At 40.0% G+C, this 13,070-nt stretch overlaps 1 protein-coding gene across 1 annotated transcript in view; it reads right to left on the reverse strand.

The window, feature by feature from the left end:
- The window catches only part of si:ch211-257p13.3 (kinesin-like protein KIFC3), a 29,197-nt gene extending 16,144 nt beyond the window's left edge, over window positions 1-13,053 (reverse strand). The window contains exons 1-13 of the mRNA XM_057833582.1: window positions 12,811-13,053; window positions 9,868-12,686; window positions 9,645-9,764; window positions 9,335-9,428; window positions 9,100-9,251; window positions 8,780-9,026; window positions 2,467-2,639; window positions 2,325-2,390; window positions 2,042-2,179; window positions 1,775-1,972; window positions 976-1,149; window positions 526-673; window positions 325-455 (exon numbers count right to left, since the gene is read on the reverse strand). Coding sequence (XP_057689565.1) covers window positions 325-455; window positions 526-673; window positions 976-1,149; window positions 1,775-1,972; window positions 2,042-2,179; window positions 2,325-2,390; window positions 2,467-2,639; window positions 8,780-9,026; window positions 9,100-9,251; window positions 9,335-9,428; window positions 9,645-9,743 — 1,620 coding nt within the window. The 5' untranslated portion in view covers window positions 9,744-9,764; window positions 9,868-12,686; window positions 12,811-13,053. The remainder of the gene's footprint in view (window positions 1-324; window positions 456-525; window positions 674-975; window positions 1,150-1,774; window positions 1,973-2,041; window positions 2,180-2,324; window positions 2,391-2,466; window positions 2,640-8,779; window positions 9,027-9,099; window positions 9,252-9,334; window positions 9,429-9,644; window positions 9,765-9,867; window positions 12,687-12,810) is intronic.
- Window positions 13,054-13,070: the final 17 nt, after the last annotated feature.

The following is a 13,070-nucleotide window of genomic DNA, read 5'->3' on the forward strand; positions in this document are numbered from 1 at the left end:
CAACCATTTGGCGGTTTGATACAGTACTGAGTTACTGTACACTAGCCAGCGTTAAGGCCTGGTGCAGATTAGATTGAAAGAGCGGACCATGACGTAATGCAACATAATGTGACATACACTAACATGACGCAACGTGTCGTTGCACAATGTAGCGTAACTGTTCGTAAAAACATCTAACAAACATAACCGTACACATATTGGAACTATATTGCAGTTAATAGACTCTACAAAATTGAGAAATTGTTGACAAAATTTAACGGAAGGAATATTTTTTTTTAATTCTTGTTGTAAATTTAAGTTTGTTAAAGTCTGTATCTCTGTTACCTGTTTTTTTGCCTCCTTTATTGCCGCTCCGTAAAACTCAGAAAAGTTCCGAACTTGGCTCCTCAGGCTGGCGTAGTCTGTTTTCATAGAGCGCAGAGTTGGGGGAAGGGCCGTCAGACGCTTCTGTAAACCTGAAGAAAAATTGAGTTTAATTTAACATACAACACTGATGTGAAAAGATGATAAGGTGAATCGACCGACTGAAGAACTGGTGCTGCAGATCCTCAAAATGTTCTGTCGAGCAGTTCGCAGCAGCCTTCACTGCCTCCTCCTTCCTCTCTTCCAAGTGGCCGATCTCCTTTAGGAGCTCCTCTCTCAGCTGTCCTATCTCCCGCTCATAAGCTGCAATCTATGAAAAGCATTGTTACCCCTTAATTGCACATTTTTGTGATAGAGTGTTACTATAACGCTGTTGTCGCTTTGAAATCTAACGCTATACTGAGCATTAGTATCATTGTAATGGCAAAATATCTGATACCGCGGCTGTAATAGCGGTCATTCTAGCTTGTGTAAGAGTACCTGAAGATACAGGTCATAATAACCCCAGTAATTATTTGTTATATTTGATTAAACATGGTTTACTGTATTTTGTTCTGCAATATCATACAGCGCACATATGGTAAGCAACACCAAAATTGATGTGCTCTGTACCTTGTGCTGCAGATTGCAGCTGTACTCATCTGACTTCCGGATTTGCTCTTCCAGCTGCTTGCAGCGCTCATTTTGGTTAGATAACTTCTCAGACAGCAACTCGTTCCTTTGTCTGGCTTTGGTCAGCTGCTTCATGGTGGCCGGGGACTCCACCTCAACGGTTTTGGTGACATACTTGGAGAAACAACAAATTGCAGCTGTCTCAGATTTGAACATCACAAGAAAAGACATGTCACGAGCTAAGTCTGGCCCGCAGTGTAATTATAAATTAGCTGCAAGATCAAATCAAATGTTGTATTAGAGCTAGCCAACCAGTGTATACTATATTGCAGGGTTCACTAAATCCGGACCTGAGTGCCACGTTTCCTGTCGTATTTTCCATGTCTCCCTCCTCCACCACACCTGAATCAAAATAATAAGGATCATTATCAGGCTTCTGGAGAGGTAGCTGATGACATAATCATTTGATTCAGGTGTGTTAGGGGAGAGAGACGTGGAAAACACGACAGGAAAAGTGGCACCGAGGTCCGGATTTAGTGAACCCTGCTATATTGCATGCAAGACTAAAACTACAAATCTCTGAATGCTTGGCTTGTGTGTTTTCATGTCTGTTGCGACCGTCAAATTTGAGTTGAAAATTTGAGTTTGACACTCCTGCTATGAAATGACAAATTTATACTGGAGCTTATTATGAAATAGAAGATAGGGAGTGACTTCAAACACCACATTATTGTTTTCTTAACGTATCCATCTCAGATATTTCCATATTAAAGATATCCACCCCAGTTACAATACATACCTTTACCACGGGCTCTCTGCCCCTCTCTCTGTCCAGCTCCAGCTGAAGCTCCCTCACTCTATCCTCTCGTCTTCTCAACTCCTCTCCTCTCCTCCACTCACTCCGTTCGCTCTGCTGCTCCAGCTGCGACAGCTGCTCAGCGCGCTGCTGCAGGGAAGCCTCCAGCTGCTGCACGCGACTCCTCAGATTCTCGTTTTCCTAAGGGAGAGTGTTAGAATCGTTTACAAATGCAGCATTGAAGTACACAAGTACCATGGTTAGCTCCACCTTGATGAGCATGGTGCTGGACTGTGAGGGAATGGTGGTTAGCTGCTGCAGGAGGCCTTGGGTGACAGTCAGGCTTTGCTTTAGAGTTTCATTCTCCGCCGAAAGACACAAGACACGTTTTTCTGAGTCTGTGGCACCCTGTAAGTATGTTCAGAATTAGAATATATTTATTGTTTTTGAGCGGAAGCGCAACAAAATTGATACAACAGCTCCCAAGGTCGGTGCATCAAAAGAAGGGATAATGGGCTTAAGCATGTAGACATCTAAACTTGATAGCACTTACAGTTGCAGTTTTGAGTCTGCACAGCTCCTCTTCACGTTCTTCAATTCCACTTTTAAGCTCATCGATCTATGCAGAAAAAACATAGCAATTTTCGTATATGCAACGAAATATTAGTTATCTTTTTATCTAGTGGTGTACCTACCTGCTGCTGAAAGGCCACTATGCGAGTGTGTCGGTCTCGGTCCTTCTGTTCCAGCTGCGAGCGCAGCAGACGCAGTTCTCCTCTCAATTTGCTGCGTTCCCCCTGGAGGCCGTACAGAGACTCCACCAGGCTGTGAACTCCCGCTTGAGCACCTGCGTCACTGCCACTTTCGCCTGAAATTACACGATTAGTTTTTAATAGCAGTGACATGAACTATAATTATATTCCTTCATATGTGGTATGTATTCAAATTAGGTCAACCAGATATGCAGTGAAGAAAATAAGTATTTGAATATTTTGCAAGTTCTCCTGCTTAGAAATCATGGAGGGGTCTGAAATTATCATCGTTGGTGCATGTCCTCTAAAAAGAAAAATTCAGAAATCCTAATGTATGATTTTTTAAAAAATGATTTATTTGTGTGATACAGCTGCAAATAAGTATTTGAACACCTGAGAAAACAAATGTTAATATTTGGTACAGTAGCCTTTGTTTGCAATTACAGTGGTCAAACGTTTCCTGTAGTTTTTCCACCAGGTTTGCACGCACTTCAGGACGGATCTTGGCCCACTCATCAGTCAGGTTTCAGGGCTGTCGCTGAGAAACGCGGAGTTTGAGCTCCCTCGAAAGGTTTTCTATCGGGTTTAGGTCTGGAAACCGGCTAGGCCATGCTAGAACCTTGTTATGCTTCTTACAGAGCCACTCCTTGGTTTTCCTGGCTGTGTGCTTTGAGTCATTGTCATGTTGGAAGACCCAGGCATGACCCATCTTCAATGACTGAAGGAAGGAGGTTGTTCCCCAAAATCTCACAATACAGGGCCCCAGTCATCCTCTCTTTAATACAGTGCACTCGTCCTGCCCTAAGCGCAGAAAAACACCCCCAAAGCATGATGCTACCACCCCCGTGCTTCACAGTAGGGATGGTGTTCTTGAGATAGTATTAATCATCGTTCTGTTTTACTCTCACCTGACCACAAAAGGTGCTCCTATGACTTCTCTGCATCATCCAAATGGTAATAGGCAAACTTAAGACGTGCTTTGACATGTGCTGGTTTAAGCAGGTTAACCTTCCGTGCAATGCATGATTTCAAACCATGATGTCTTAGTGCAGGGGTGCCCAAGTCTGGTCCTCGAGAGCCCCTATCCAGCTTGTTTTCCATGTCTCCCTCCTTTAACCCACCGGAATCAAAAGATCAGCTCATCAGCAAGCTTTGCAGGAGCCTGACCACGATCCTCATTATTTAATTCAGGTGTGTTGGAGGAGGGAGACATGGAAAACAAGCTGGATAGGGGCTCTCGAGGACCGGACTTGGGCACCCCAGTCTTAGTGTATTACCAACAGTAACCATGGAAACGGTGCTGCCAGCTCTTTTCAGGTCATTGACCAACTCCTGTCGTGTAGTTCTGGGCTGATTCCTCACCTTTCTTAAGATCACTGTGACCCCACGAGGTAATATCTTACATGTGGGTCCACTCCGATTGAGACTGACCGTCATGTTTAGCTTCCTCCATTTTCTAATGATTGCTTCAACAATGGACCAAGCTGCTTGGCAATTGCTCCGTGGCCCTTTCCAGCCTTGTGGAGGTGAACAAATTTGTCTCTGGTGTCTTTGGACAGCTCTTTGGTCCTGACCATGTTACAAGTTTGAGTCTTACTGATTGTGTGGGGTGGACAAGTGTCTTCATTGCTGCTATCGACCTCAAACAAGTGCATCTGATTCAGGATAATACATGGAGTTGAGGTGGACTTTTAATAGGCGGACTAATAGGTCTTTCAGGGTCAGAATTCTATCTGATAAACAGGTGTTCAAATACTTCTTTGCAGCTGTATCACACAAAAAAATTGTTTAAAAAAAAATCATGCGTTGTGATTTCTGATTTTTTTAAAAATTTAGATTATCTCTCTCACAGTGGACATGCATTTACAATGAAAATTTCCTACATGAGTTTTAAGTGGGAGAACTTGCAAAATAGCAGTGTGTTCCAATACTTATTTTCTTCACTGTAGTACAAAGTAATATCTTGGATTTGAAAATAGTTCACCGTTAAGCCGACGGGTACAAACTTATATAGTTTATATGTTATCAATAATAAATGAATCTAAGAACAAATATTAATACAGTACTAACAACATAATGTATGGTTTCTTGTATTATTATTAGGGCTGTCAAACGATTAAAATTTTTAATCGAGTTAATTACAGCTTAAAAATTAATTAATCGTAATTAATCGCAATTAATCGCAATTAATCGCAATTCAAACCATCTAAAAAATATGCCATATTTTTCTGTAAATTATATACAGTACTGTGCAAAAGTTTTAGGCAGGACAGCTGCCTAAAACTTTTGCACAGTACTGTATATTTTTATTATATTATGTATATACAGGATATACTGTATGCATATATTTTCCCCAAGTGGAAGCTTCCATGATCCTAATAAATTTAACAATTAAAAAAAAAAAATCTACAGTACTGTGCAAAATTTTAGGCAGGTGTCCTGCCTAAAACTTTTGCACAGTACTGTATATATTCTGTAAAATAAATTGTTGGAATGGAAAGATAAGACACAAGATGGATATATACATTCAACATACGGTACATAAGGACTTGTAGTGGGCATTTCACTCTACTGTCATTTAAATCTGTCTATGCTGTCCTCACTCCGAAGCGTCTACTTTTTCCAGAGCTAGACAGCTAGTGAACGATGCCTTAATAATCAGACTTCTTCCTTTTTCATCTGATTTATTAATAAAATGGCCTCAAACCATTGTCCTCTTTAGACCATCGTAAAACTACAAAAAAAAAAAGTACACAAGCATTGCATTAGCAACAACGTTAGCTTAGCACGCTATACAGGGTCACTAAACATAAACAAAAAGCGTCTCATACAAAAAATATAACATTTCGCTTACTAGCATAATATGTACATTCTTTACAACAACCATACTTACGGACAAATCTTGTCCAAGGATCATATAAGCACAACATTACAACGTAGGCGTCAGACCTAGACGTAGTGCAGCCATATTGAACTGGCAAGAAAAACAATAAACCATGTCGCAAAGCGACCACAAGAGTTCGCTGTTGGACAGCACAAAAAGCCTTGCTGTAAAACTTACTAAAAGGCAGAATAATGTCTGAGCGGGACATGTGCGTTAATTGCGTCAAATATTTTAATGTGATTAATTTAAAAAATTAATTACCGCGCGTTAACGCGATAATTTTGACAGCCCTAATTATTATATAGGCCTGTTAAACCAATTTCTCCAGTCTGTTGATATTTAAGTGTAATATTAATGAACATTATGGATGCACTTAAAGCCTTTTCACACACATTGTAGTAAGTCAGTGATGCTAACATTATTACTTATGCTGTATTTGCACTCTCCAGAGAGGCCAAGCTTCTCACGTGTAGCCGAACTAGGCACAAAACCAGCAACAACCTTGTCCATGTAAAGCTTAAAAAAGAACACATGCATCTTAATAATCAGACCTTAGACGTAGTCCAGACACACTGTCACCTCTGATCTTTGAATGCAGGACACGCTAATGCTAACGACGCATTGTGTCAGGTTTGCCCTCTCATCATGATGCAGATGGCAGTCATGGAGCATGCAGAACGCTGTGCTTAGCAGTGCATGTAAGAACTCAGCCGCAATTCCTTGAGAAACAGAAATAGCTCATTTAATACTGAACTGATTTCATATGATGAAGGCACAGGCACATTTACTTGCATGTTTCATTATCAGCACAACAAAGCAAATGCCTTACAACACAAGGACACCAACCGCTGCATCTATTTTTAGTCCAACACGAGTACACGTGCCACCTTGCATGTGCCAGACTTGTAAATTGCATTGCAGGAAATGAAACTCTCAGATATTATTCATAAACGGAACCAAACATCTTTCGACTTCACCAATGACAAACCAAGTTTAACCTTGTCCTGCGACTAATAAACATTAATATTCATGAGTTGGACATCACACACAACAGTCCCTGCGGTGATATCACTTCATGTCATGCACTTGTGAAATACTATAAATACGGGCACTACCACAGAGCTGAGAATTATTTCTGCCTCTCTGCTCACAGGTCAAAGAGCCATCTGCTCCAAGCTGATATGCACTATGTGCTCACATACAGTACATACACTACAGTCTAGTCTGTTACATCACTACCATGTTGTCGATGAACTAAAATACATTTAACATGTTTTCACTCTTCATCATTTATTTATGTAACACTTGCCCTCATAAAAGTGACAGGTGATCTTCGGCCTATCCCAGCTGACTTAGGCCAATCGATCTCAAGGAACACGCACACAACCCTATCACAATGAAACTAAGAACAATAGGTGTTTTGCGATTGTTTGCGCACAGACTTCATAATATATTGACGAGACACGGAGTGCGGGGCCGATTAATAGGGGGCCTATCTCCGTCAAAGCTGACCGAGTGGAAACATCAACAAAGAGCGTTATACGTTGAAAGTTCTTGTGAATAAATGCTTAAATCCCTGAATTCTTTATCGATATGGACGTAAAACAGTCTCGATTCTTGGTTAAAAGCAACAACAAGAACAAAAAACTGGTAGTCAGCATTTATTTTATGTAAATATGTGGAATGTGCTGCTATTCTTTAAGCCACTGTGGCGCCGCCTTATCACCACAAAGAGCTTTTTACGTTGAAATTTTTAGGAATAAATGCTTAAATCCCTGAATTCTTTATAGATATGGATGTATAACTGTCTTGATTCTTGGTTAAAAGCAAAAAAAAAAAAAAACGCACAGAAAAAAAAAACGGGCAGTTAACATTTATTTTACGTAAGTATGTCAAATGTGCTGCTAATCTTTCAGCCACTATGGTACCGCCTTATCACCACTAAGAGCTTTTTACGTTGAAAATTCTTGTGAATAAATTCTTAAATCCCTGAATTCTGTATTAGTATTACATATGAACGTAAAACAGTCTCGATTCTTGGTTAAAAGCAAAAAAAAAAAAAAAAAAAAACAGACAGTTAGCATTCATTGTACGTAAATATTGTGAATTATAACGCCAATAACGTAGCGGTTGATTTCTCACATTGATTTTTTCCCCCAACGTTTCAAAATGCATGCATGGTACGAAAAATATAATAATTACCTTGAATCCTTGAACAAATAACTCCCGAGACAATCCTTCCCGTTTGTATGCGGTACAGCTTTCGTACAACCTAAATCCGGCGTTGGAGAATAACTGCGACCGATTGAAGCGGCGTGTAGGACGGCCCCCTACTAGAAGGCGTGGTGTAGTGTCTGATGAATATGACCCGTCAATATCATTATAAAATCTATGGGTTGCGATGGTTCTGAACTTTATCAGAGGAAAATTGTCAAATAATTGACTCTTAATTGATTTAATTGCAGGTTGGAGCAATGCTTACCACGTCTGCCTGAGAGGTCAGAGGTTCAGTGTATTGACTCCGGCCTTGCTTGGAGGAGTTTTTGCATTATTTCCATGCTTGAATAGGTTTTATCTGGTTCCACATTACAAAACAAGTATTTTAGGTTCATTAAATTATCTCTTATATACTCCAGGTGTAAATGAGGTGGGTAAACAGTCCAGGGTGTAGCCAGCCTCCTGCCAAAATTCATCTGAAAGGTTTCTAATCAAGACACTACTTAGGAGAAATTCCATAGAACATGGTCGGAAGAAGCTGAAATATCATCTATACAAGGACTCATTGCATTGAATAGAAAAATGCTGCCCAAGGGAGTTGTGCCATAGTGCAGGCTTTCATGGATGTAGTTTATCTTCCCATAGCTCCTGACATCATGTTCTTCTTAAAGGGACAGACAACACCGTTATCATGTGCACCACAGCAAAAATACTCTTGTTTATTAAATAAAAAAAAAAATTTTTTAATGTTTTTGATTTTTCTGATGTGTAATCCTGGAGAAAAACACAAAGCAACTATTTTTCAGGAAGTGGTCACCTGACATGGGGGCAGATATTTTATCAATGCCAGAAAGATTTTAGTCAATAAAATGTGAGTATCCTAGATTGACCGCCCTTTCCTTATGAAGTCATTAATACCCATTATCACATTCACTTGCGATCCAGTCCATTAGCGTATATGTGCGTTGGTATAAATGACATCGCAAAATGGCTGCGGTCATAAGCGGTGGTATTTGTTTGGGTTTTAACGTTATTTTGTCTTTCCCTTTAAGACAAAGTGACGAATGACTTAATGCTTTTCGGACTCATTCTATAGACTTTTTTATGCGCCATGCTATTTCCCCTCCTCCCTTCCATCTGGCAACCTTTTCTCACCGTCACTCTGCGGGCTCAGCTGCTGGCTGACGGCTTCCTCCAGGTTACAAATGATGCTCTTCTTGTCCTTGAGACGTTGACGATAGGTGGCTCGCAGCGCTTTCATCTGTCGGCGGTGCTGTACCCGGTGCCTCTTGAGCTGGACACGGTACTGCTCGGCCTGCTGCTGCAGTTGCTGGAAATGGGAGTACTGCTCCAGGAAGCTCAGCAGGTGGGACATGACGGCCATCAAAGGGGACTCTCCCAACTGAGCACAAGTGTATTATACAAGTTTGCACCTTATTTGTGAAGAATTGGCTCATTTTTTGTCAATATGTTACCTTTCCTGTTGTCTCCATCTGGCCTTGTGAGGTCCTCTTCTTGTCAGACTCCTGCTTAAAGGATAAAAATGCTGCCAGAGGAGTGCATGCTGGGACTTCATATTGTTCATCGTCATCACTCAGTGACATGTCATCACTATCACTGCTACTACCTGGATCATCATAAATCACATTAACAAAAAGTAAGCAACAACAATAATATAGTATATATCCATTTGTTTATTTGAACACTTACTTGAATCACTGAGGCTAGCACAGGCCTTCTTTCTTATTTTGGGGGTGTGGCCATCTACCTTTCTCCCTGTTTCCATGGAAACAGGTCTTGGCTCCTGAGCACAGCAAGACAAATGAGGGTCAGTTGGTGTGATGACAATATTTACACATCGCACCTAGAGCTTCGTGCAATATTGGTTCATATCCCACTAGGAAACCCCATTTTAAATGTTTTTTTTTTTGGTTTTATGACTCATGCATAACCCTCCCACAAAAATGCTAAATTCTCACAAAGGGACACCCAAGGCTTGTTATAATGTGTCTAGACATACGTCTGTAGCCGCTCCACATGATGCCTCCAAGGCTTCTTCCTCCTCCTTCTTGAAGACAGTGTAGAAGATGTAGACCAAAAGAGAGTAGAAGGCGTACATCTCTACGCTGTGCAACAGTTCCTGTGAATTGAAATCAAATCATACAGCAGACAACATTTTTAGCCATTAGAATATCCTCTGCAATGACATTTCATTCCGTTCCATGATGCTTCAGCTTATTTACCTTAGTATATATCGTATCCAGTCATTTGTATTCCCTTTTCACACTCCTATCCATGACAAGTCTTCTGCAAGCAGCTCCTTCTTTCATGGCAGCAACAGCATCCCAAAGCTGTGCAGCCCATCTGACTCTTTTCCCCTCCTCTTTCTCCTCCTCCTCTGCACTCTTGGCCCATTTACAGGCTGCAGCTGCAGCGAGCATGCTCAGTAAAGAGCTTCGGTCAGCTGCAGTGAAGGATTGACAAGCATATTTCAACTTCTCGATGCTAAAGTGATATACAGTACGTACTCATACCAATGCTTAAATACTGCAAAACAACGCAGCATATTTTAATAGTTGTAAATATATGGAACAATTCAATAACACAACTCAAATGATGTCAAAAGAGTACTGACTGTGCCTGAGAAGGAAAAAAACATCAAATAAAAAACAGTGTTAGCAGATGATAAATATTATCAACATGGTATGAAATGATAAAAAAATTTGTACACTGAAAAATATGCTGATAATGAATGTATACAGTATGGTCAAACCCAGAGCATCCTCTAAGTTTATCAGATGACATTTCAAAACAAACTCCACAGTCAAATGACCAAGAGTTCATATACCTGCGGTCAAAAATTTTTGCCGTAAAAAAAATAAAAATTAAATTAAAATTTAAAAAAAAAAAAAAAAGGGAGCCATAAGAATATCTCAGCAGACCTCACTTAGGTGTTGTCTGTAGTGGACCAAACATACACAAGAACACTGGGGTTCAATTTAGGAGGAAATTCAATTCAATAATGTCACACAAAAAAAACAGTTTAACCAAATTTCTTGGGCCAACATAAAAGAAGTCAACTTAACAATAGGCTTCAATCAAACTGACCCCCAGACACATACTGTATCTGTGGCCATCTAAATAAGGACGGACTCTACTAAACGACCACTTGAGGGAGGTATAATAACAAATTAACCAAATATTGTCAACATAATTAGATAACAACATGGAAAAATTACATACATTAACACCAAATAATAAATCAACTTTAAATAAAAAGTGGAAAAATAACCCCAAACAATCACACTTAAATTTAAATATCCCCCCTCCAGATGGTAGATGCCAGGTTTTGCACAGCGTGGTCATTTAAATTAACTAAAGTGTGCACACTGCACCGGTTAGAAAATACATGTCCAAATAACTCAAAATATAAAATTAATAATGTATTAAATATTTAAGCAACACTCAATTGTGGTGGTAGAGGTATCCACCACATTGTCGTTACTCATGTTATTTATTTTTTCAAATGTATGAGAGTTAATGTCGTTCATACTGTAGCAGCTCACTCAACTGAAGTCTGCATTGGTTCAGTTCTTCAAGGGACAAAAAACACCTAGTATAAATAACCTTCACGTGAAAGACAGTTGCTCAAAATATATAAACATGCAAAAACCACATTTTTTTAGACCTTTGATATAGAAAACAAAAAGTCTAAACATTGCTACAGCCATTGCTGTATTGACTGACACTGGTGAAGTCAGTTATACCAATGCGCATACACACGTAGAGACACAGCACAGGTGCATGTGATAATGATGTCATGAGGAAGGGTGGGCAATCTGAGATACTTGCATTCTATTGGCTGCAATAATACTAGCGTTGATAAAATATCTGTCCCCATGGCAGGTCACTACTTCCTGGAAATACTGGTTATTTACATTTTTCTCCACTGTTATCTGTCATAACCATTCTGAGTTTTTTTTTTTTTTTTCCCCAATACATTAACGAGATTGTTTCGCTAGGATGCCCATAATATAGGTGTTTTTTTTTTTTTTTTTTTTTTTATATATCCCTTTATTGACAGTATGAATGGTTGTTGGTCTCGGCATGTGCAATGTAACTGACTAGTGATCAGTCCATGGTGTGGTTTGGGATAATCCAGTTCATCGAAACGCTCAAAAGGATAAAACTACAGAAAACAGAAATAAAACCATCTAAAAAATTAATACATACAGAAGGGGCAGATGTGCTAACCCAACAACAAAGTGCTATCAATTTCCAATATTTACTAGTGAATAAAAAAAGGAACAAATAGAATGTTGACTACAAACCTACACAAGATTAGGTTTGACCTAAATTCCTCTCTATTGCTGTGTATACAATCATACCTTTTATTCCCTTTTAAAAGCCTTTAACTAGCCACACCAGAATACATTTGGGAGCATGGCTAATGCAAAATGAATAATGTTAAAAAAATAATAATAAAATAAAATTTTTAAAAAAGGTGTGCATCAACAAAGTCCTACATGTTCAAGTGATATCGGTCAGTCACGTCTAATAGAAACTTGTCCAGGGAATTTGTTGAAGTCCAACAGCCTACAATCATGAAGCCTTTCAAAAGCCATTTGATGGTTTCCTCACTGGCAACCAGAGGGATGAGTGAGGCAAAAGTCTGTGATCCAAAAGTAGGTGCTAAAAGTATCGGCAGGCTGATCGTTACACTGGTCAGGGCCCCTATTGGATTTCCCGCAAACAGGCATACCAAGAGACAACAGGACAAGGATGCTAGGCCCATGCAGCGATTCAGGACTGCCAGGGTATCTGCTGAGAGACTGTCCCAAAATCCAGGCAGTAGGCAAGAGCCACACAGGATAATACATGCTGTGATGCGATCTTCACTGAGCCACAAGAAGTGGAAGGCGAGCAGTGCTGGAGCCAGAATCTCACTGGCTAATTCGGCATCTTTCTGCACAAAGGTGAGCTGTGGGCTTGAGTAAGGCAACGCACGAAGTCCTGCAGAAAGTCCAACCAGCAAGAAGCCAACTGAGGGAGCCCTGTGGCGCTACAGAGGGAGTAGGAAAAAAACAAGGTGAAGGATGCATTATTTCCGCTAATCTTTAAGCCACATGCACGACAAATTTACCTGATCACAGTTTATACATAATTCATTCACTTTAACTACCTACCTTGAACAGTTTATACGAGGAGAAAAGAGCTGAGGCACACAAAATTATGTTAATTAATAATATCAGGAAAGAGGACGCCATTAACCCAAAATATGATTGAGTAGTGGTTTTTAAAATAGCCACAAAACTAAATGATATTCTACAAAATATCGTTGTCAAGGAAAAATGTCTACACTACAGAACTTCGCAAAACAGCAGCACGCTTGTTTGGACATGTGACACAGCCAGATATGACCAGTGCGCATGCGCAGAAATGAGGC

This window comes from Corythoichthys intestinalis, chromosome 4 (assembly GCF_030265065.1).
Source record: "Corythoichthys intestinalis isolate RoL2023-P3 chromosome 4, ASM3026506v1, whole genome shotgun sequence".
Taxonomy (NCBI): Eukaryota; Metazoa; Chordata; class Actinopteri; order Syngnathiformes; family Syngnathidae; genus Corythoichthys; species Corythoichthys intestinalis.